The following is a 25,248-nucleotide window of genomic DNA, read 5'->3' as shown; positions in this document are numbered from 1 at the left end:
GATAAGCGCCTGTTTCCACCACTTCGCAGTAGCTGCACGCTTTGAAACAAAATGTATTGCCACAAATCGTAGGGCACTATATTAACCACTAAGACAAATATCAATATGTTTTGACCACGGAAAGCGTAATGCATGCCAAATGATTCCAGATCTATACTTTTTTTTTGTTTGGCCGCGTTTAACAATTTTTGGTTTGGAAATTGACATAAATATCCGAACACTGCACTTACAATAAGATTACAGACCTATTATTACACACACTCAGAACGATGTTCCTTATTTTAAAATGTATTTTAAAACATCGTAACAGCTCGGGGATTCCTTTGTTTTCTACGGCCAGGCTTTCCCGAGGAGTGAGTACGTGAGCAGCTACACGTGTGCATACAGCCCCTTGCTGTTGAAGATCTTGCAGAAGGTGCTGTTGTGGAACAGGGGCTGAGGCTGTGGCGGTAAAGTGGGGGGGTCTGTTTTCAATGCACTGTCCAACCAGAAAGAGATAACTTGAACTCTCCGTGTCCAGCGAAATGTCACTGAAACCGGCTCATGCAAACTGCGTGAACATTGCATGGCCAGTCCATACACCGCCCAACTCATGAATAATTGAGAGCAGCCTACTCAGTGGGAGTGGCTGGAGATCTCCAGCGCTTTAAATGTGAGAAGCTCGTCTCTCGGTTTTATTAATCATCGTTGCCAGCGATAATACTAGAAACGAGAAGGACATTTAAGGATCCAGGAATTATAGCAAGAAAATAACTGATTTGGTAAGTAAGAATTTTCGCATCGCCTGTTCAGAGAAAGATTCGTTATGTTCCGTTTATTTTTTAGTACGGCAGTCATATTGGGCTTGTAGCTTTGTAGGTTTCATTGAATCATTGAATGAGAGTACTGCCGTTTCCACGAGCTTTTAAAGTGATTGTTTCCACCTCCGAAGTCAAATACGAATGTTTTTTCACGGCGATGGTGGGAGAAATGCCTGGCACTTAACGCGCTCTGTGCAGCAGCCTGGTGCCCATTGATTCTTCTAGAATATTATAAGAAGCTCAGTGTTTATTGTGTAACATGTGATTTACTCGGTGTGCACGTCGAGTAATTGGCATTGCGTCTATACAGTTGTATAGAAGCCATGGCACTTTTTAAATTCTGCTTTCTCTGCTTGTCTAATGAAATCTCCCCCTCTTCTCTGCTTCTGCAGGTGAGCCGCGCCATCGCCTCATGGAGACCATGCAAGAGCTGATTCCCTTTGCCAAAGAGATGCTGAGCCAGAAGCCCAGCCGGAAGATGGTCAGGGTGTACCTGGTGGGCAGCGTGCTGGCCTTCTTCGGGGTGGTGATTGGGCTGGTGGAGACGGTGTGCCAGCCGTTCTCGTCGGACGCGGGCGTGGACGAAGAGATCCAGCGCCTGGCTGAACGGGAACGCCGGGCGCTGGAGGCAGAGGAGAGACGGGAGATGGAAGAGATCGCCACCTCGGAGAACGACCGAGTGGTGAAACCCAAGCGGCAAGTGATCACCGGACAGAGGAACGCTGCCAACCGGTTGCACGCCTCCTAAAGACTCGCTGTTAGCAACGAACTTCATTACTACTGCCATACCGCCCGCGATGCACAATATGTAAACGCACTACATAAGCTGAATCTTTCAAGTTCTCCTGACCTCCCCCGAACTGCAATGAAGACTGAACTGAAAGGTCGATTTGGGTATCTGATAGCCCCATGAGAGTTCTAGCTCATGTTTCATGAATGAACAGAAATAAGATACGCCCAGCTCAGCCCAAATCAAAGACCACTTTATTATCGAACTGTCGCTGCTGTGCAGCAATGTGCATAAGAGTTGAGTTGCCATGATTTCATGGCCTTTGTGACACACGTCGGTACACGTGTTACCTATTCAGATGAAGATTTTTATACCGAAAGAGAAATATATATTATTTCATATGCTGTATTTGTATATTCTTGTTTTGCACAATAATAAATGCATATTTTTTATTTAAAATTGCGACTCAAAAGAGTGATATTTTTGTTCAGTTAAAATATTCATGAAAACGTGGACTTTAGAGAACTAATGCAACACTTTCACACATGTTTTCCTGCTGTCTTGTACCAATGCCATTAGCAGTCTGGAGAAAAGATGCGCCTTTTTGTGTTGCTGAAAATGTTTTATCGCACTTAAGTAAGTCTTATTAAAGATGATGTGTTTTTTTTAGTATTTTGATTTAGACATTTTCGGAAAGCATTACTTTCAAACATTTTTCAGAAGAAAGATATTTTTCTTAAAATGCATTTTGAGCAATCGCTAGTAAACTGTGTCATGCGGACCTCATCGCAGCCAAGCCTTTATTTGTCAATACTTCATGTATTCTTTCTCCTAATGCTCGGATTATTATAACCCAGTATAATGTTTTAAGACCCTGGAGGAAAAGGGGACCCCCTAATGGAGTAAAAAGATAAAGCAGGATAGTTGCCTTCAAGCGTGCAGTTTCTGGACACCCCACTGGCTGCAAGACGAATTGCATTTCACTGGTGTGAGGAATGATCAGTTCCAGAAAAAAGGCAACTCAAACTTTTCTTCTGAATCCTTCTTTCCTCCTTTTGCCTGCTTTTAAGGGTTAATATAGCTCTATAAACAGGCAGAAGAAGACTGTAGCATCAGCTGAGTGTTTCAAACACTGGACAGTTTTTAGGAACTTTGTATTGATGAAGTAGGGTATTGTTTCACTCAAGGAATTGCACTTCAGTGCATTGTCTCAGGACCAGGAATGGAAAACACTGGTCTAGATTACAGCAAAAAGACCGCCACACCAACTGCAAATTACACATCCAGTAGCAGGCAGAAATTATTCCATCAGACAAAAGAGTTTCAGTCCCACTGCAAACTAGGGTGCAAACTGAGGACCTTCCATGTGTGCAATTTGTGATTTTGTGGGTGGATATAATTTTCAATTTGATATGTCAGAGTCTTAAACCTACATTTTTTATCGGTTTGTACGTTAATGTTGATAAATTCAGAAAATGGTAAACAACTACGTGTTTGGAGGAAAGCCATTTTTAAAACAAACCTTGTAGTTCATGAGTGTCCAATCCTAGTCCTAGTCCTGTCTGCTGGTCTTCATTTCATTCAATTAAGCGAAACCAGCTGTCAGCAGTTTAATTAGACTGGCTTAGCAGCATCTCCCAGCCGAGCTGGTGCTGCTCCTTGAAAGATGCTTTGACAACCGGTAGAGAGGAGAGGTAGAGAGGGTGTATCTCCTTGTGGACAGACATTTGTATTCGTTTGAAAGAATGTGAATCATGGGAAATGTTTCTTTTTTTGACTTTGTTGGTGATATACTTTGTCCCGGGGGATAAAAACAGCATTGATACAAAAAGAAAAACTCACATCGGGTTTTAGAGTCTGTTAGGTCTCAAGGACCAAAGAGGGTGATTCTGTAATCGGAGATTTGAATTCTTCTCATGTTTATCCTCTGGGAACGACCTTGAAAAAGAGCTGATGCTCCAGAGAAATCAATGGTACTACAGAGCTGCTAACTGTAGTACAGGGGAATAATGGGAAATGATCAAAATGAAGTGATGATATTGCAAGCACATGCACCTTCTACATTTCTGAGCTGATGCCCTTGTCGTAAAGTTCATTCAATGGCCATACAGTTTTCTTAAACTAGAAAGGGTGACGCAGACAGCCCAGGTGATCCCTGGTACAGAACTCCCCTTCATCACAATAGCTACACCACCCGCTGCCTCAGAGCGACAAATAATATAATCAAGGATCAAACCCACCCTGAGCAGCACTTTTCTCCCCTTCCTTCTGGGAGAAGATTAAGGAGTATAAAAGCCTGAAACTCTAGGTTCAAAGAAAGCTTCTACTCCACAGCCATAAGACTCCTAAACTCCACCTCTTAAATCCTGCTGCCCCCACTTATACCCCTTGGTTTTTCAACCAGCCTCAAAATACTGGCACTACTTGATTTTGCACACCAGCGCGATCTGAATGCTGCTGAAGATTATAGCTGCTAAAATGTTCCTGCCTCCAACAGTTTGTGATGTCATTGTTTTGTGATGTTCATGATTTATTTTGATATAATGTGCCATTTCATTTGATATGTCATTGTTATGTCATTTGTCACGTGAAGAAACAGGCAAGAAAGCATTTCATTGTACTCAGGTACATATGACAATAAACCTGAAATTTGAAAACTTTAACCATTGTTTTACAGTTTTATGAAGAAATTGTTGAAAGAATGAGCTTCCAAGCACAGCTCCCCCACCCACGTTGTCTGTTTCAGAATTGTATCCTCTTTTTACCCGCTGTTGTATTTCATTTTCAGGGCACTGGACAGCCTGCTGCAAAACCCTGAGTCTGACCTTCTGATTGTCTTGAAAAAAGATTTGTCCTCATGCCTGGGGTCACTGAGACTCAGCTGTTAGATCAGTCAGTCTTACCAAACAGCATGCCTAACTACATTAGTGCTTTTTGACAGACACTTAAACTCTTATCTACATTTGACTATGATATATAAAAGGTAGACGAATTTCATTGTGGCAATGTTTTTGTAACAGGTCTGGTAGAAAATCACGCTCACCATGATTTGTTTAGACATCTTTTGAAGCAGGGCCTCTTTTTTAGTCACAGTAACATCTTGTCTAAAACTGATTTGGAGGTCACTTTGCCAACGTTTGGTCAGCCTGAGCCCCCTTGTTTGGAAGATGACAGGAATTGTGCCCAGGCTGCTATTAGCTGACTCACAGACATTGAGGAATTTGACAGCTGCTCAGTCTGGGTTTGCCAGCAACCTTAAAGCTCCAGAACGAAGCTCCGAAAATCTCTTCTCAGAAAAGTGCAAATCAGAATTTGCATTATTAGACCTGTGCTCAAAGCTGAGCTTTGTATCATTATTTTGAAAATTGTGGTTAGTATATTTGATATTTTTGCTTCTGTATCTTTTAAAATATTTACAATGGACCAATAGTTCTAAATGTTTTGGAAGACTGCAGGAAAAGTGAAAGTCACTGAGGAAACCTCACAAATTAAACTTGGCTGCTGTCATCCCTCCCGAACTTTCATTCTAAATGCCATTAAAAACTTTGAAGCATTAATTCTTTATAATATTTCTACCCAGTTTGGAATACTCAGGTCTTTAAAACTTAACTCTTTGTGTTTTTTAAGTATAGCTTTTGTACTACACAGGAATATTGAGGGCCTGTTATTTATGGAAGGCTGCAGGCACCAATAATTCAGGATGATCACTCTTTTTCTGAAAGTAATGAAGGCCATGACCTTCTATTGCCCAACCTTCTCCTGACAACAGTTTGACAATTGCTCTGTACTGTCTGAAGAAGTCATGGGCAGCCAGTGATGTGATTTGAATCAGTCATTTCTGGGCCATAGAGCTCAACCTGTGCTTTTTGTGTAAGTGCTTTATTACTGGTCAGGCCTTATGGGAGTCGCCATAGGAGCTACACCATTAATCCGTTACCATCAGTAACCAATATATTATTAATCAATTACACCCCAGGTTGGAAGACAGGCTGCCTCTCAGGGACACTGAATGTGAATGGCTGGACGTGCACATTTAACTGAGAAAAACAGCAAACAGGGTGCAAAGGAGGTGTCAAGGACAGGCTGTGGCATTCTAATTACTGAGTTATTTAAAGTAACACTGTGGCAGGTTCAGAATCAAAAATAGGCATGAAAGCATGTGGCAGAACTAGGCAAACACAATGCATAGCGAATCCGTGTGTTACAGTGCACCTGTAGCTCGTCTCTTTTCTATAAATTAAATAATGCCAAGAAGCCTCACACGTGCTTGTGGATTGAGAGTTTCAGATGGATTAAGCATGGAGCTACTATTGCTAGGATCTGGGGCTCATTCCCTCTGTGGTCTCAAGGAAGATGGAAGCTGGGCATCCCTCTTCATCAGCTTCTTGGAGGATGAGTGGCTACCTGACATTGGCATAGGACTAGACAAACATGCATGTGCTTTGGATCACTTGAGATGATCCACCTTTCATGCCTCACGTTTTTATTTCTTTATGTAGATTACATTGATGTAGAATCCTGGAACTGCCTCTTGCCTGATCTTCCTTCTAGATATTTGAAAACATCAATTAGATCTCATTTGAAAAATCAGATATGGCTTGGTGTATCACATATTAAGATCCGAAAGATCAGGAGTGTCCTGTCTTGGTTCTGGAGGGCCAATGTGTCACAGATTTTCTATGTCTATTTAAAACAGCAGGACCTGAAAAGCTGGAATAAGAAGATAACTGGTCCAATTGAGCCCATAACAAGCTGGTTCATGTTGTTACAAGCCCAGCTGGACAGACAACCTGTAGACACACAGCCTGTCCAGGACTGGGAACCCTTGCAGTACGTGCATCAAAATGTAGCTGAATAAATTAAGACGTTTGTAAAAGCCTCCAGCAGAAACAGACAGTGAGAGTGACAGACATGGAGAGAGTGACTTAAAGCTGGATCTTTTGGAAGTAGTATTATTGATGTTGCAGGCTTTGCTGTATAGTGGTATTAGTCCTCCCACCCTATCTATGGAGGGATGTTTTCTTTGAAAGAGTCACAGCTGGGAGACTCTCACCCCACCAGCCAGAGTTACCCCCATACACAGTAAAAGACGGGCTTCTAATACTGGAGCTGTTTTGTGCTTGCCTAACCTTTTGCCTTATTCTGGGTCCGGAAAACCTTCTGCCTACTTCCACCTGAGGAAAAACAAAAACTCCCACTGGAGGAATTCTAGCTCATCCAATAGTAGCATCATCAACAATCAGCAAGTTGATACAAAAATAGTCTTTTTTCTTCGCTGGCATCCGATCAGGGACCCATTACAGCTTCTGTGGAGAAACTGTTTCAGAGTCTCGATCCAGCAGGGATGTTGAATGAAAACTTTCACCAGCTTTCCAGATATTTCAGATGTAGTAAACAAAACACAGCTCCCATAAGGTTGTAGATCTATTGCAACAAAGTTAAAACAGTCAGCACAACAAAAAAAAAAACAGCGTAATCTCATTCTGCAAGTGCCAATAGAAGCCAAGGTGAATTAATTATAAGTATAATAGGCAAAATGCTGATGTGAGGTACAAAGGTATTTCGACAACACTCTTTTTGTACCCAATATAACTGATTCAGTCTGTTTCTGGTTTGATTAAAGACAAACACTTCTTGTTTTTGAATATTCAGGTACTGTAGGTAGCTGCATCAGCATGAGTGGGCTGCAAAGGAACAAGTTCTCTTTTCAGTTTGGAATAAACCTTTACTTGTTTTTAAATATGTCAGGCTTAAACCATTAAATGAAGTGATGGTCAGATCAAACCATCTTTGCTTAAAGAATATACGTTAAAGGTTCATCTTTGCAGTATATGTAAGCTGGACTTAAAAGACCTGTATCCACGTACACTCTTCTGTAATTTTAGACATAATAATAAGTAATCTAACATTTCATTCCAAAAGAACAGAAAAATTCCTGTTCAGTTGCTGAAATACAAATGTTCGTCATACTGATAGACTTTCTGTGGTGTTTCGGAAAGCGTCATCAGACACATGATTATTGCTACAATAACGGCATAAACGTTCTTGCTCAATTTCAGGAACAAGCATGCCTAGCTGTCAGGAAATGCTAGCTGCGTTGTTAGAATTAGGTTACTGCTATTTCCCCCAGCAATATCATCAGCGTAGGAGGAATCATTTGCCTTATTTTTATATGTTCCTGATTTAGATTTCCTCAAGTTAAGCGTATTGGTGTAGAATCGTGGAACAGCCAATATCAGTTTGTGTTCTGATCTCTGCACTAGACGTATTAATCATCCTTTAGAATGTTGCGGTGTTAAAAGTGCAGCCAGCTCAAAGCACAGTATGAAGAGTCTCCCGTTCTGTGAAACCTCTTCAGATTGTGAATAAAAGTATTTGTTGTGGCCAAAGTGTAGACAGGCTGGGCTGAATTGGAACCGGAAGTCCAAGGGTCAGAGTCAGGCTTCATGAGTTTTTTTTAAACAAAGAAAAGTAAATAATTAGAAATCAGTGGAAAGATGTTGATGTGTAGTACAGACTCAACAGCAGTAATAAAGTTATGAAAACAATGTGTTGCCATTCCTCCTGAACCTGATAAAGACCAAGTTAAACAGGCTGGAGATAACACAGTGTACATTTTTCTCATTGGATTAGGGGACTTACAAAAATGTGTGAAGTTAAAGATTGCAGATACTTTCTCCACCTGATTAGTACTGTAATAAACATCACACTAGGCATTAAGAAGCTATAATCCAGGAGAGTCCAAAGTCCTGCTCCTGTGGTTAAACATATTACAGTGTAGGTCGCTTCTGTTACAGAACTAATTTAAATGCAGTTTGAAAGGGCATGACCATGGTATTATTATTGAGAATTTCTCATTTCTCCACATGATCTGCCACCTACTGTATGCATGGTTACCGTGCAATATCCAGGTGGGGGCAGCACTGTCGTGGTGGAATAAGGGGGTCCTCTCTCACACGTAAAGCATTTTGGGATCCCTGTGGGATGAAAGACGCTATATAAACGACAATCAACATATTCTTAAAATGATTAATACCCAACTACTTATTAAGTCATACAACATTGAAGGAGGGACGGATTAACATGACAGTTTTACTTTGTGTTCATCCATCCATTTTGTATCCATCCATCTTTTTTCGAATTCAGTGTTGTGGAAAAGCTGGAGCCCTTCACGATAAGCAATGGTCTCAAAGCAGGATACATCCCAGATGGGATGCCAGTCCATTGCAGGCCAGACACACAGACACAAACACACACACACTCACACCAGGGTAAAATTTTTCCCAGAACCCAATTATCCTGACACTCAGATAGCACCCCAGGAATTGAATCCAGGACCCCTGCGCTGTGAGGCAGCAATGCTAACCACTGTGCCAGTGTGCCACCCACTTTGCATTCATTTTCCTCTGGAATAGAAAGAAAAGTTGTAGTGTGGAACAAACTGAGCTAAACCACAGAGGGAGAGAGCTTTATGAGTGGACAGAAGTAAGACAAAATGTACTGTGTGAATGTTATTCCGGTCAGAATTTCAGAACAATTCAGCACGGATGGGGGTCTGGACTGGTGATAGTGGGGTTTCAGACAAGAACCGGTGCTGCTGCCAGCATCATCTCTACATCCGGCAAATGGGGCAGATGCAGACATGAACTCAGGCAGACATGAACTCAGTGAGGGACCAGCACCTGAAACATACAGTAAGCTCTGATTTCCAGCTGCTTTGTGAAAGAGTTAACCCACAAGACTCTGGTACAGAGCGGTCAGTGCTGTGGCCTTGGGGTTTGCTTCACACTCTATAACAGACTGCTCCTATACAGAGCACTCAAAGCCTTGTTCCCCTTGCATAGCAACTGGAGGTCACAAATGCAAACAAAGAGGAAGTGCATTTAAGACTGAAAACAAAAGTCTCTACTTTACACAGAGAGCTGTGGGAGCGCGGAACAAGCTGAGGAGCCATGCCGTTGAAGCCAATATCCTGGCTTCCTTTCAGAAATTGTTGGATGAGATCCTTTGATCAATTAACTATTAGCAACCAAAACAAGTAAGAAGGACAAAAAGGCGTTTTCTTGTTGGAACCTTAATTATGCAACATGGACACATTGCACTGCATGCTGAAAACTGTTGAAGTGGTGCATCATCACTCCACCCCCTCACAGTCTCACTTCTTATGGACTCTCAGGCTAGGAAAAGAACTCCATGCAGCCAAAACCTGCCTAGAACTGGCAAAGAAAATTGACATTCTCAATATAATATGTATATTATACAGTACTAGGAGCTAATTTACCCAACTACAATGCTACCAACATTTTGCTCTGCTCTAAGTAACTATAACAATTCCCTAGTCTCTTATCCCTCAAGTAATGTGCACCATCTAATACATGCGTTACCTCTCCTTCACTGCAGGGAAGATCTAGTCCATAATCAGAGCATATTTCATAATATACGATCCATATAGAGATGGTAATTATCACCTTATAACATTGTTCAATGATGCCTTGACCTTGCTTTGAGAAGCACTATCTTACTCTGTGTCATGTGCCTCCCTCAAGTCGAAAACTTGTTAAGTACTTTGTTGTTGAGCAGTCTACAACAAAACAGTTCCCCTTGCCTCCCTTTTCTGCTCACAGCAGAGCAACCCACTCGACAACAGGGCAGTGGAAAGCAGCCAGCAACTAGATAAACAGCATTGCATAAGCTTAAATGAGGTTTATTGAAGAGTGTGTATGTGTAGCTTCACTGGCAGCTGGAAGGAAGACTTTTTCTGGCTTATCATGTTAAGCGCACATTACTGATGCATTTATAATTGTATTATTTACTGTCTGTGGCTTAGACCTTCATATCAACAATTTACTATAATGGTACAGTGCCCTAACATACAGTATATTAAAGTGTTAATACATTATAGATCACCCAAGAAAGGTTAATAATCTGATGGAAATAAGTGAACTGTTCATTATTAAGTCAACAGTATTATAGAACATGTGTATAAGTACAGCAAGGATTACGTATTCTGAATTAAAACATTCTTACCAAGTGTCATCTCCACAGTGGTTGAGTCCAGCTATAGGGTTGAGCACAAACAATGGGGAGAGATTCAGAACTACAGAAGCAGAGAGAAAGAAAAGCAGTTTTTAAGGACTTGGACAATAGTGTCCCAGCAGAATGTCCTACCTCCACAATCCACATCCCACTTTTACATAAGAAACCACTGGGGATATTCGAAAAGAGATTTTAAGCAGAAAATCCATAATGTTTATTTTAAATGAAAGAAAATAAATGTTAGGAATGCTATGCAGGGTCTTTAAAAAATGGATCAGACTTAAACGATCCAGCAGAGCCTCCTAACAGTGTAAACATAGCACTGTTTCTAGTCACCATCAGAGAGACAAAGCAGGGAAAAGCAGTGCAACTGAACTCTTCAAAAGTAGTTTTGTTAGCCCTGGATGGTAGGTACACACTGAACTGATCCTTAATTGCTTATCTAATCCCAGTGACGCAGATCACTAATTAATTAAGGATAAGCTGGAGCAAAGACTTGGAATAGCATAGTATTCAGATGTCATAGTAAAATACCTCTAGCCTGAGTATTCAGAATTTTCTTCCAACCTAAATATTCTATTAAACAATTAACCTAATTATTTTCTTAATGAATTATATCACACATGTATAGGGTATTTGTAAGGTCTTTTACAGTCAATTACTCGAAACCTTCATTAAATGCACAATTACCTATTGAACACCTCAGGACCTGATTGGTAGTATTCCAATTAGGCAGTTAATTAAATAATTAGACCACCTATGTTACTGGGAATAGAGTACACAGAATCCAGAAAGAGATTTCTTTAAGAAGAAAACAGGCCAACACTATGTTTATTTCTGCTGTCTACAGCAGCTGGTTCATGTATAAGTCAAAGGCCTTGAAAATGAGACCCGTTGTCCTCTCACTGACCATCGCCTGTTGTCCCTAGAAGCACTCTTTTTGAGGGTTATACACAGGTCAGCTCCAGATTTGCACAAAGGAAATGGACAACATCAACTGCAAAATCGAATGCCTGCTGATCACAGAGCAGTGAACAGTGGGTCACACCAAATCTGTCTGTCTATCTCAGCACACAGGAAGCTTATTCCAATTAAAATAATGCAATGGATTACCAACAGACTTTCAGGGGTGAGCTTGTGACAGCTAGCCGTGGCATGGAAACTGAACAGTCCCAGCTTTGTGTTGTTTAATTCAAAATACTCCACAGTGACCTTGAGTATGCAGATTTGTAGAATTACATTTGCTTCTTCAAATAAAGGAATAAAAATGCAGCTCTGTGACCTATTGCAACCCAACGCATACATCACCAGTAAATACAGGTTCATTTGCATTTCATAGTGGAGTTCTGAGTTGCACGTCGTGTTCCTCAAGTGTTTGTTATATCATTTTTTTCCCTAGCTCTTGACATGTACTCAGGTCGAAAGCCTGCTTCAAAGGTGGGAGGGTTAGGATAAATTAACAGTTCTTTGGTGCTCTCTTGTGGATACCAGGAATACTACATGGCTTTGGTCACTAAGATTACAGCTTGTTGACAAATTTCTTGTGGCACAGCTTTTAGCATTACTCCTGCTCCTGAGGTGATATCTGTTTCGAGTTTTGTATGTTATCTACATGTTCAATACAGTTTCCTCCAGGTGCTCCGGTTTCTTTACGCAGTCCAGAGACATACTGGTAGGTTAATTTGCTTCTGAGAAATTAGCCCTGGTGCAAGTGAGTATGTGTGTGTATCTGTGTGTGCTCTGTGATGAACTGGCCTCCCATCCAAGGTGTACCCCACCTTTTGCCCACTGCTTGCCAGGTTAGGCTCCGACTGCCCCATAATACTGAATTGGAAGAAGCAGTTAGAAAATGGATGGATGGTTTTGTTAACCAACTCACTGTAGAACCAATCAGCTTCAAAAATGGGCTGACTGGAACTGGATGGACATTTTTTCTAATTTAATTCTCATTTACTGAAACCATTTCCTGAGTTACAAAAAACGCTAACACATAAGTACAGTTCCCACCCACTAGGCTGATGGGTAACAGCCATTTTGTACCAGCAAACCCCACTGCACAACAGATCAGACAGAGACATAAGACACTGATTAAGAAATTGAACTAAGGAGGAACTTAATTGTGACCAGATCATTCAGCCCATAGTGGAATATAGTCAGGGCACTGGGGTTAATTTAAATTAAGGGTTAAAAGCTCTACTTTTACAGACAGTGTCATGGGATCTCTATTGACATCACATACTGTAGTCAGGACCCTGGTTTAACATCTTATTCAAAAGACTGCAGCAACAAAAAACATGGCACTGTCTCTGTCACTATCTCTTTGCAATGCGGTGACCAGATCAGTACATAATATTCTAAATTAGGTCTTATTAGTGTATGATACAAATGTACCATAATATCCATTGATTTAAATTGCTTTTAACTACATATTCTGTGTTTGTGTTTCCTCACTTTGCCTAAGAGGTGTAAATGATGTGTCAATATAAATACTTAAAGCAGTTTCATATGTCTTTTCAAGCTCAGTGTTTCCTATTTTGTATCTATAATTTACGTTTTTGCAACCGGCATACAATACTCTGCACTTGTCTACAATAACATTATCTGCCCGGTGTTAACCCAGGCTTAAATTACATTAAGAAAAGTCCTTCTACAGTATTTATTAATTCTTCTGGTTTTTTTTATCATCTTCACACTTCAATAGTTCACTGACTATACCAGAATCTTGATACAAATTAGGAACCGCAGTAATCCAAGTACAGATCCCTCAGGTACTCCATTAATTACATCCCCCCAGTGATCTCTGCTGTCTTATATTCACTGATCAGTTCTCAGTCCAAGTGGTTGCATACCTAGCCCCTGTAATTTGATAATGAATCTTTTATTTGGAACTTCAAAAATCTGAAAAGCTAAACATATTGTTTAAAATGCAATAACCAGATGAAAAACTGCCTATTCGCCGAACATTACTTGTTTTTTCGTACTTCGAAAGCAGGTGGATGCCGCTGTTTATCGCTCAAAGGCCTGGCTGCACGGGAAGCTGTTATTCTTGTCATAACGAGATTGATTCGTCTATCACATGATCGATTACTGTCAAAATTGTTACGTAAAAGTACACAGTTGAGAATGATAAATAATTGTTACAAATATCGCCACATGGTCCATTATACTCATGCACACTGCGAACAAAGCACTTAACTCCCGAATTACTGATTAAGTGTATAACATGAATATTAATTTGGTAAAATATTTACTAATGTGTTTAAAAATGATGTATCTTTCACTGTACATGAGCATGGTATATGGTATAACTTAATGCTATTTAGCTAGCTCTTGGACATAAGTAATACAAAGAGAAAAAAACAACAACAACAATACAATTGTGTAGCAAAAGAAAGACAGAGACAACAGGCAGTGTGCAAAAAACAACAACAGACGATGTGCAAAAAAACAACAACAGGCAATGTGCTAAACAACAAAAAGGTAACAGGTTATGTGCAAAAATATGCATTAACAGAATAAAATAAAGGGATAGAAAATATGGGGAGTGAGCTTTTGACATGTATGGTAGAGGTAGATTTTCAATGTGTGTTTGGGTTTTTGGTAAGAAAGAAAGAAAGGAAGAAGGCACTGTGAGGTTCAGATCATAGGTGAGAGGTGAGGTGAGAGTGAGAGTGAGAGAGGCTGGGAATTGAACAGTTTGATAGTGCGGGGGTAAAAACTCTCTCTGAGTCTGGTAGTCCGGGCCCGAATGCTCTGGTACCGTTTTCCAGATGGTAGCAGATCATAAAGTCTGTAGCTGGGGTGTGTGGGGTCTTTGATCATGCTTAGAGCTTTCCTCAAGCACCGCTGTCATAAATGTCCTGGATAGATGGGAGGGTAACCCCAGTGATGGACTGGGCAGTTTTCACCACCCGCTGTAGGGCTTTGCGGTCAGCAGCACTGCAGTTGCCATACCACACTGTGATGCAGCCTGTCAGTGTGCTTTCTGGAGTGCATCTGTAAAAGTTAGTGAGGATCTGGGGACATATCTTAGCCTTCCTCAACCGTCTTAGGAAGTACAGGCGCAGTTGCGCTTACTTGATCAGTAATTCTTTGGAATATACATGAAACTAAACTCTTGGATAAACATTTTTAAATAATAAGTATTCAAGTTAATCGTTTTTAGGAATAAAAATCAAAATCGTGACATGTTTTATTTGTATAAGACCCTGTAGAGGGTCGACGTTAGCTCTGCAGTACTCTATCTGCACTTTGTGATGATTATATGCGGAAAGGGGCGGCAAATCAAATGGTAACCAAGCAACCGGTACTCGCGCGAGAGCGAGGCCAGCGGAGGCAGGGCTGGTGCAGAGGGGGGACCTGGAAGCGGAAGCACGTGGTGGATGGACCTTGGCAGTTCTGGCTCATTCATTCGCGGGTCTGGATCGGGGGAAAAAAGAGGAGAGTGAGCGTGTCAGCAGGGTAAAGTTGACACCTTTTCGGCAGGGAGGACTGGAGTGGAGAGGGTTGCTGGAGGTGGATTCGGAAATCGGGCTTGGCACCTTGTTGTATGTGGAACCTAAAATCCGGAGCCAGGAGCAATCGAGGAGAGTAAAGAACGGAAATCCAGTTCGTTGGTGTTAATTGATATAAGCAGCAGCAGCCGCGTGTGAATGAATACTACAGCTATGATCAAGGAAAATCGCTGGAAAATACCTCCCAATGCCCCGGCTTGCATGGAAAAACATCTGGACTCAGTCCAGTACAGAGCAGGTAAATCATTAATTACGTGTTTAATTGGCGTGTCGTCTGTGGGTTATACATGGCGTGCATGTGGCCTGTTTGATCTCGGGTCTTTAATTGTATCGGTGAACCGGTCAAAATAACGTTTTACCTGACACTCTGTTTTCGTATGCCATTAGTGGCTGTATGTTTTATTTTTAATGAAAGCCACGCTATCCGTTCAACTGTGCATTGAAGGAGCACAGGAAACATAGTGATATCAAAGTTCTCGTAGTAGCAACCTGTTGTACATTACCGAGTAACCGCCGTGTGTCTGAACGTTTATGCCGCCGTTCACAATGTCTCTTACTATCTGGCAGGAGCCGCAGGTTATCTCGGAATGCGATCTTTCGTTAAAACTCTGCGAGACCACAAACCCGGGTAGTCGGCGGCGGTAGAAGCCATACAGCGTGACTGCTGTGTTTGCGCAGGCCCGCCCGGCGGTCCGGAGAGCTGTCCCGTCGTGTCGGCCAGCGTAGTGTGAAAACGAGCGTGGTTCTAGTGCTTTTGTACGATCCGAGTGCCCGGTACAGAAATTTGCTTCCTAGCTGGGCATAACCGCAGATATAAGTGCAATCGGAAGAGCCTATATTTTGGAACGTGTCAGCTGTTGATGGGGAGGGCTTTCTTTTTCTTCTTTTTGAGACAAAAAGACCTCATTTTGTTTGCTAGGTGTTTCCTCCCCCAGGGTGCCGGGGGGAGAAGGGGGGACTGTGGGGTGTTGCATATCTAGGTGACGGGATAGGGACAGAGGGCAGCAGGCTACAGGCAGCTGAGAACGGGACAGTGAGGAGACAGGGGTGCTCTGAAAGGGATTACGGGCAGAGGAGTGGATTGATAGGTCCATTTCCTGTCTTTAATTCAGTACGTGCTTAGGCAGATGCATCTGGGTATAAAACATCAATTAAAAACGTAATTGTTCTATTAGTAAAGGAGTGTGGCTTCCATTAGGAGATATTGCCTCAAGGCAGGTAGACGTCAGTACTTTCTCAGAACTAAACCTTTCCCTGGTACGTCTACATAAGAGAGGTTACACTTATTTGGAAAATGTAGGCTTTTGGTTGCTGAAACCCGATCAATCTGAGGGTCTTTACCAGCCATTTCTTGAAATAAACCACAGCTGTGTGGCTGGCCTTAAAGAATTGCCTCCCTTTCTCTATTTTAAATGCTCTTTCTCGTAGTTTCTGCTGGTGTGCTCTTCCTTGTGGAGCAGTGACCCATTTTCCCACAGTAGCTGGCTGATAGTTCTCCCTGGAGTGCCTCTGCCCTGAACGCTGTGGCGTTTGTTTTTCTCTCCTCCAGATGGCTCCCTGCTGCTCAGTGCCTCCAGCCTGATGGGGCGCTGCTGGCTGGGCTCCATCTGGGTGTTCAAGGACCCCCAGCTGGCGCCGAAAGAGGGGCACTGCAGCGCCGGGGTGCAGACCGAGGCCGGCGTGGCGGACGCGAAGTGGGTGTCCGAGCGGAGTATCCTCGTGGGCTCGGACTCCGGTGAGTTTCCTCGTTGTTCTGGTTGGAGTGGCAGAGCAGTAACCAGGGCCAGCTGGGCTCAGCACTGGAGATCAGCCTTTGTCGTGCTCTGAGTGTATGGGAGGGTGGCTAGAAGCAATGTATTACTTTTAAACCAGCAAAGAGAAAATCTGTTTGTATGTTATAATATATTTGATATTTAAATACCATATGTTATTGGCTTCATTGGGTGAAACTGTTGGGTGCAACAGCCTTAAGTGTTAGGAAGGTGAACGCTAGGGGGTAAGGTGTTTGGTGAATGCTAGGGGGGTAATTGAAGAAGTGTTGGTTTGCAGGAAAATGGCAATTGAAAATGCAACTGCTACATTGTTACTTCTCATTCCCCATATAGTAGTGATGGTGCATCTCATTCCCCATATAGTGGAGAATTTCACCCCCTTGTAAATTATCTTCCTACTCTCTGAAGCTTGAAGCCAGTTCTGATAGTGAAACATGAAAGCGATTTGTTCTGTCGTTTCTGTCGAGGAGAGCGCTGATGATTCAGTGAGTGGCTGGTTGAGGTTTTGTTATAGTTCGATTGTCCTCTTAATGTTCTGGTAAGGGAGTGGGAACCCAACTGGGCTTCTGTGACGAGAGAGAGAGGGAACTAGTTATCCCTGCTATGACTGAAGTGTCTGGGGCGACTGCTGTGCTGCTGTGAGTGTGTGGAGAGCTGACACACTGTGGTCTCTTCCATGTCTGCCTGTCTGTTGTCCCAGGCGCGGTGGAGCTGTGGGAGTTGGCTGAGGACGAGTCCCTGATCGTCAGCAAGTTCTGCCACCACCACCACGACGACATCGTCACTACCGTCAGCCCGCTGGCCCAGGGGACACAGGCGGTCAGTGGCAGCATGGACTGCTGGTCAGTGTGCTCTTCACTGCCTGCTCTCTGAAAGCCAGGAGCTCGTGCCTGCTGCCCTGTGCTGGGCCTTAATCCATCGAGCAGGACCATTGTGCTGCGTTGTGGCAGAAAAATGGAAATGTAGGAATTGATAAAAGAGTAAAACTTTGAAATAGACCTCTGTAAATCAGATTTTTTTACTTGCAGTGTTGACATCCATATTAGGACAGTGGATATGACCTCCTGTTTGTCTCCTGATCCCTTACACACACACATTCTGTTGTGTACAGGGCCACACAGAATGCGAGTACTCATTGTGTTTGTATATATAACCACCAGAAATAATTAGGTTAGAAAATGTTCTGTTTGGACTCTGATGTTCGGTTAGATTACAGTGTTAATGTGACTGACTATGGCAGGCATCTCCAACCCTGGTCCTGGAGAAACCCATTTTAGTTCGTTTTGTAGGTCAGGAACACCATGAAGATCAGTTAAGATCTGATGTGTAGATCGGTTAGGCAAGTAGGTTTTTCAGGTGAGAGACTTCTGGGCAGAATTTGGTCTCCAGTGATCTCTAAATTGCTCCATTTAAAAGATCACCTGATTAAGTGATCACAGTTAGATTGTCCCAGGTCTTCAAAAATCCATGATTTAATGGCCTACTTTAAAACCTGGTGGTGTACAAAGGGAATGTGGACATTAACTGTGTATGTCCTTTGAAACCTAATTAGCCTCAAGTTTTCAAATGTTAGCCGACTAGCTATTCTATAATGCCAATTTAAAATTGTAGGTCGTTATTACTGATTATTAATAGGAATTTTGTAATAAGATTAAGGTGGTTGTATTTATAAGACTGTACCCTTTAATAATATGAATACTCATTGGTTACGATGACTTGATTGAAATTGGGCGTGTCATGTATTTTGAGGTATCTGGATGTTTCAATTCAGTGTTATGTGTTAATGACTTTTGAAATGTTTGAGCACTTTGGTAAGTGCTTGAGATGATGAAGATAAGTGAAATATTATTCTTTAAACATTGAATTAAAGCGCTAGGCTTGAATATGTGATTATACCTTCGTGTTATATTGCTTGAACATCAACAGGTTTGGAGTCGCCTATTGTTATAGACTTTTCATATGGTCTTTTGCAGATGGTCTTTTTTTGTGTTGAAAGTACAGAGTAGCAGAACACCATCTGGCAAGCCATCTTTTGCAAGGCCTGAGTGCAGTTATACTTGTAGGATCGGTTTCTTAAAATGTTTAAAGTTTGGCATCTTGTCCTTATCCTTTTCCTTTCAGGATCAAAGTCTGGGATCTTGCCCAGGAAACTGTGGTCAACTCCTATAACGGTGAGTGGATTTGGGATCTAGCAATGCATTAAAGAGAGATTTTAGCTCCCTGTTGTTAAGTGCAATGCAATGTAAGCGTTACTTTATGCCTTTCTTGATCAGTGCCATAATTGTCTTTGAGGTGCAATGATCCAGAATGTTTGTGTGATTTTTAATTTAGCTTATATCAAAACATATGTCAGATACATCTTTTTTTATGAATTACAGCAGAAGGTTTTAATACATTAAATTTGCACCTTGTAGTCTGATCCTGAAGCTAAGCAAGGCCTGGCCTGGTCAGTCCTGGGAATGAAAACCAGGTTACTGCAGTTAAGTGGTGGTGTTGATCCCTCTGAATTTCCAAATCTGTTCCCCAGTATGACTTTGGATGAGATGTTCAACAAGAGTTTCTTATTGCTTGCTCATTAAGGTTCCCATGAAAATCTCATGGCACTGCTTGTAAGAGTAGGGGTTTTAACCTCCATTTCCTAGCTAAATTCCACTCTTGACTTGCACAGTCTTAAATCAATTGGCTGAGTGATTTCCCACTTTTCCACCTGTCATGTGCAGTGGGGCTGCTGGTGATCAAGGGCTTCTCTGTCATCCAGCTGAGTGCTGCATTTCAGCAGTGAAGGAGGGGGTTCCCTTATATATATATTAAAACTATGGATCCTTTATGAGGAGCATCTCTATGCAAATGCAAGAAATCATGAATTAATATCTTTATAATACCAGTGCTTCAGTGTTCATGAACTCTCTCTCCAGCTCATTCTAGCTCAGTCACCTGCGTATCCTGTAGCCCCAGTGAAGAGGCGCTGTTTCTTTCCTGCGGGCAGGTAAGAGACTGTTTGTCAGAACTTTGGATGCCCAGTCAAGTACTTTTTTATGTTCTGTTGTGTGCATTGCACTAGGACAGACAGATGTGAGGCAGCAACTAGTCAACTTTAGCGCCTTCAAGAGAGGCAGTGCACATGGGCCCATGTTACTTTCCTAAAACAAGCACCCATCTCTTATCCGACTAGCCTTTGTAAGTCCTTGAACGGCACCCAGTTACGTCTGCTAGGTGGTATCAGGTATCAGGCTCATCAGTACTCAGGAATTCTTGGGGTGGAGCAGTGGCTCTGTGGCTAAGGAGCTGTGTCTGTGGCTGGAAGGTTGCCAGTTCAAATCTCGCGGCCGGCAGAGGAATCCTACTCCGCTGGGCCCCTAAGCAAGGCCCTTAACCCCAACTGCTCCAAGGCTTCTCTTTCTCTTTCTGTGTGTCTGTGTGTCTCACGGAGAGCAAGTTGGGGTATGCGAAAAGACAAATTCCTAATGCAAGAAATTGTATAGGGCTAACAAAGTGATCTTATCTTAATTGTACCCTAAAGATCTGCTTTGGCACAGTGTGTATACCCTAAGTTTGACTTAGGTTTGAGAGAGTTTAAAGTAACCTTCATGGATCCCCTGAAGCATTTCATTTTGGGGATCGAACAAAATGCTCAGCAGCATTATGTATTTCCCACACAAATACTGTAAGAAGTCAACTGTGTACATAATTTGCTGCCTCACGCTACGAGTAGAAGGCAAGAAAAACTGAGTGAGAGCTTAAATCTGCCAAAAGAATTACTTCCAGGAGCCTTTGTTGTGTGATGACTGCTGTGTTTCTGCCCACTTTTTTCAACCCGGCTACAAAGACAAATCCATCAATCAAAATTGCCCTAAATTGGTGAAACCGACAGTACTGATGAGTGGGAGACTGATGTGTTTGATTAATTTCTGAAGCCTTGAGAACAACATGTTTTTAACACATTCAGCACAGACTTCCAGAGTTGTATCCGGAAGACTTGTCAGGCTTGTTTGATCTGCAGACGTCCTGGTGTTTGAATCTCTGTGCAGCTTGACAGGGATCTCAGAGGGTGCGATTTTGCCTTCTCTTGCAGGATGGCCGGCTGCTGCTATGGGACAGGAGGAAGCCAAAACCTGCCTCTCGCATTGGTGAGCTGCTGGCTTTGGTGTTACAACATCCCTAGTTTGAACGGGGGGGAATTAATCAGATCCGTCGTACATACAGTTAATTTTATACAACAAAAAAAACTAACGATCAAAAGCTCTTCTTGCATACATTGCTCTAACGGTGGATACTGCTTATACACTAGCTGTTGTGAGTAATACTAAACTCAGTTCTCTAGTAGGAATACTGTGATGTGAGGAATTAATATTTGTAAGGAATATGGAAGAGGCTATACTGTAGGCATTGTGCTCTGCACCCTGAATAGAGGTAATCATCACAGTTTGTAATAGATGTAAATTGAAAACTGTAATACACAGGCCGTTGAACTATTTTGTTATCTTACAGTGGAGTTAACCTGTGGACACATTATATTTTTTGTACTGTAAGAACTGCATGCCCTGAAGCTCCTTGTTCTAAGAGTAAAGGCTTTCTTTAATTTTATTTTATTTCTGTCCTCTGCAGACACTCAATGCTGCCCTACCTCTTTAGCCTGGCACCCTCAGCGAAGCAATATGTTTGCCTACGGTAAGGAGCCTGACTCGAGCAGATGTCTGACTGTCACTGCTCACCGTGTCCTTAATAAAGCAAGTTTATCATCAGGGTTCTGACATTAGCTGACAAATTCATTCAGGGCACCGTACCTAAGCTGCAGATACACAATGCAGGTGTGCACACTAGTAATACTACAATACAGTTTAAATGCGCTGAAAAAACTGTAAAAATGCAATCAGTGTTTTTGGTTTTAAATGTGCTTCATTTCATTCCATTCGCGTTCCATGCATCTCCTCTGGGTTGCATTTTATTATTGAATCTGAGGACGTCCGTTGAATTGATTTTATCGGTGTCTTTGAGGATTTCGAATTCTCATCAGTTGCCATCTTAGTCTTCTCTGTTCAAGATTAAAAAGGTTTGGTACCTCCAGCCTGTCAGTGTAACTGTTTACAATATGTAAACGATGCCTCAACATAAACATGAATTCTTTTTCATAAGAAAAAATATTTTTCTTATCTGCACACCAAGTTCAGGGTGTTAACAGCCACTGTATTTGTAGAATGTGCAACTCCTTTTGTCACGAATTCTCATGTGGGAAATTATTTTTTAATTGGAAGTGTTAATTGGAGTTGATTAGCTGCGCACTACTATAGAAGCATGCTGAGTAAGTGCTTCCCCCCTGTGGCTGCAAATTAGGCTGGTTCAGCTGGTTTTTGGAGATGCCCATCTGAAAGTTTGGTCTACTTACCAGGTGTATTTGGCGAGTTAACCGAAACTCCTCCCACCTCCGTCAGCGAAACTAGCAGCTGCATGTGGTGGCTTGATTTGTTCCTCTCGAGAGCTCACTGGGTGTTTCTCCTGCCCTCAGGAGACGACCTGGGCAAAGTGTTTGTGAGGGAGCTCCAAGCCAGTGAGAGCGTAAAGAAGATGGACACCCACGCCCGGAGGGTCACCGGCCTGGCCTTCTCCTCGCACAGGTGAACATCCAGCTGTGGCCCAGGAACACTGTCCGCACGACTGCGCACCATCGTGAGCACGAGCTGAGGTTTCAGGGCCGTTCTCCTGCTGTCCACCAGATAATCACAGATAAGCACTTTAAACGACAAAGTGGATGTTTTAACACCAGATGGCTGCTCCTCTGCTGCATTATTTTCATGGATTTAAGAATCAAAGGACCTGATTAAGAGACTGGCTCTGGTGAAGAGGTGAATTGGAAGATCCAGTATTTTACCTCTGTGGTCGATCAGCGATCGCTTGTGGTGCAGAGCAGCTCCAGTCACTGTGGGCTGCAGAACTCTTGTTAACTGATCTGTTTCAATTACTGATTCAATTACTCAGTTGAAGTGGTTGTTTTCGGTGAGCAATCGGATCAGCCGTACTCGCAGAATTAGTTTTCTGTTGATGAACCCCGATGAGCCCCGGAGCTCTCGGTCTTTCCCTTACTTGGCTGCGCCACGCCTCTTCAGTGTAAACCTTTTAAACGAGAGTTTAAGCGCAGTCTTTGGCTTTGCTGGAAGCACCATGGTCCTGAACTGCCTCCTTGTCTGTTTCACAGTTCCCCCTTCCTGGCCTCAATCAGTGATGACTGTTCAGTCGCAGCGGTGGACTCCAATTATTCAGAAATGTAAGTAGGAGAAAGCTGCGCCGTGATGTTAGATGTTTTTTTACACTCCATTGTTCATGCTTTTTTATTTCAGAAGATATAATTGTGAGCTCTTAGTTGCTTTTCCTTCAGCTCCCAAATTGGAAATACACTAGAGGATAATCAGGGGGTTTGAACACGCTTTTTGAAAAGGTAGCTTTTGCTTAACTTAATAGAAACCAAAAAAGATGTTGGCCATTCACCACAAATAAAGCTGAGAATCATTTTCAGGAGACATGTGGGGCGCCTACGAGTTTTGCTAGCCAATTGAAACATGCGTGTTGGGAAGCACCGCACACACGAAAGGGAGCACCCTATAAGTTTGCATAGGGGGTTTAACACGCTTTTTGAAAAGGTAGCTTTTGCTTAACTTAATAGAAACCAAAAAAGATGTTGGCCATTCACCACAAATAAAGCTGAGAATCATTTTCAGGAGACATGTGGGGCGCCTACGAGTTTTGCTAGCCAATTGAAACATGCGTGTTGGGAAGCACCGCACACACGAAAGGGAGCACCCTATAAGTTTGCATGCATTTTCCTGAACCACTAGAGGTCACTATTGTGCTTTTTCACATGAGGTTTCGCTTGAGATTTGACATCTGAGAAGGCTGGGTGGAGTGTGGAGCTCCCGGCAGGCTCAGACACAGCAGGTTCTTGTGTCTACTGGCGCATGACATTGCCGGCCGTGCCTCTGCTTCAGTTTCAGGGACAGACGGCACCAGGACTTTGTGCGGGGTGTGTCCTGGGCTCCTGCCGGCTCCTCCACCCTCACCACGGCCGGCTGGGACCACCAGGTCCTGCACCACTCAGTGGGCCAGGAAGAGACGCCCCCAACGGCAGATGCGGTCGCCCCCACCCATCCGTAGGCCCAGGCCTACGTACCCTCACTCCAGAGCCTCTTCCTAAGGGAGCAGAGGATGGCACTGGGCACGTCGCTCATGTTCACATCGAAACGGTTAACGAGCATCCTGGGCAATTAAGACTCCTCTGTGAAAAATGGGTCTGGAGTCCTGGTCCTGCTGTGCAACATCCCTGCAGGTTTGGCAGGGATCACCAGTCATCGAGTACTGACCTAGAAAGTGTGTTTACTAAGCAAAAGTGGCAACATGATGTCATCGTGAGCAAAGGTGATGTGATTCCTAGATGTAGTTGTGGATCCCAGCTTGAACAGAAAACACTGGTCCCAGGGTGCATTTTTGTAATTCAGACTGCTAATTTGAATTTATAGCAGGCACAGTGCGTTTTTCAGATTATCAAACAAACAGAACTGTATGAAAACTATTGGTACACTAATGAGATTTCAAATGGGGTGATTTTTCAAAAAAACATCTACTGACTTACAGAGTAATAGTTTCATGCAGCTCTATTTACCCATTGTGCTCCCTTCTGCTTATTCCTTTACAACCTTCTTCATTGACTTTTAAGAGCCAGTGTCATTTAAATACAAACAGAGCACTGTGATAAAACTTATTTTCTCTAACCAACGATTTCAGTGAAGGTCACACTCCCCCTGCATTGTGTACCTGTTCCTGGGGGTGAGTAACACTGACAGCATCAAAGTATTTCTTAAATTACAGGACTTCAATAAAAGTTTGTATGTTGAATACCTAGTTGGTATTCAACTACCTAGTTGGGTGTGGCAAAATCATTTTTTGTTGCCAAGTTGCAGCTGCATGAAAGCTAAAAAGTGTTCACCGTGACCTGCTTGATTTTTCAGTTAAACACTGTTTTTCCTGTCTCATTTTTAAACATCCTAGCAGAGATCTGAGTGTGGTTGTTTGGTTTTCAGTACGAAGCTCATACTTATATCCTGTCAGAGTGGTAAGCTGTCTTTGGGAAATACATTTTTTTCAAATTTAGTCAATGGTCAGAATTGCATTCACTTGCAGAATTTTGATGTTTTAAGTTCGTCTGTTAGAACAATGGAGCACTCTCACAATCCAATATGAAAAACACAGCCTTCAACGTTCTGATAGTCTTACCAGATAAGCACCTCTTTTGTTTATGAAATGCATAACTATAAAAAGTATTCCTTTGTCATTTGTTAAAATACCTGGAATATTTTTGTTAATAAAATTCATAACCTCAAATTCTGTTGCACCCTTTTTTGTAAGGGCAT

At 42.5% G+C, this 25,248-nt stretch overlaps 2 protein-coding genes across 2 annotated transcripts; both read left to right on the top strand.

Moving 5' to 3' along the window:
• The first annotated feature begins 652 nt into the window (after positions 1-652).
• On the top strand, positions 653-1,989 carry g0s2 (G0/G1 switch 2). The gene is made up of 2 exons (XM_015342425.2): positions 653-761; positions 1,193-1,989. Exon 2 carries the CDS (start codon positions 1,213-1,215, stop codon positions 1,546-1,548), a length of 336 nt encoding a protein of 111 aa, XP_015197911.1. The 5' UTR covers positions 653-761; positions 1,193-1,212; the 3' UTR covers positions 1,549-1,989.
• A 12,924-nt stretch (positions 1,990-14,913) lies between these two features.
• wdr77 (WD repeat domain 77) lies at positions 14,914-25,219 on the top strand. The gene is made up of 10 exons (XM_006628508.3): positions 14,914-15,318; positions 16,630-16,815; positions 17,553-17,694; positions 18,974-19,023; positions 19,768-19,838; positions 20,925-20,979; positions 21,458-21,520; positions 22,356-22,464; positions 23,043-23,111; positions 23,830-25,219. Exons 1-10 carry the CDS (start codon positions 15,219-15,221, stop codon positions 23,993-23,995), a joined length of 1,011 nt encoding a protein of 336 aa, XP_006628571.1. The 5' UTR covers positions 14,914-15,218; the 3' UTR covers positions 23,996-25,219.
• Positions 25,220-25,248: the final 29 nt, after the last annotated feature.

Source organism: Lepisosteus oculatus, chromosome 5 (assembly GCF_040954835.1).
Source record: "Lepisosteus oculatus isolate fLepOcu1 chromosome 5, fLepOcu1.hap2, whole genome shotgun sequence".
Classification (NCBI taxonomy): domain Eukaryota; kingdom Metazoa; phylum Chordata; class Actinopteri; order Semionotiformes; family Lepisosteidae; genus Lepisosteus; species Lepisosteus oculatus.
The sequence above is the reverse complement of the archived record's forward strand: the minus strand, read 5'-3'. Positions and strand labels throughout refer to the sequence as shown.

Bases quoted from the DNA above. Each gene is read 5' to 3' on its own strand.
- g0s2 (XM_015342425.2), top strand. From the start codon at position 1,213: ATGGAGACCATGCAAGAGCTGATTCCCTTTGCCAAAGAGATGCTGAGC.
- wdr77 (XM_006628508.3), top strand. From the start codon at position 15,219: ATGAATACTACAGCTATGATCAAGGAAAATCGCTGGAAAATACCTCCC. The intron at 20,980-21,457 runs GTGAGCTGCTGG...TGTCCTCTGCAG, and splicing joins AAAACCTGCCTCTCGCATTG to ACACTCAATGCTGCCCTACC. The intron at 21,521-22,355 runs GTAAGGAGCCTG...TCCTGCCCTCAG, and splicing joins AAGCAATATGTTTGCCTACG to GAGACGACCTGGGCAAAGTG.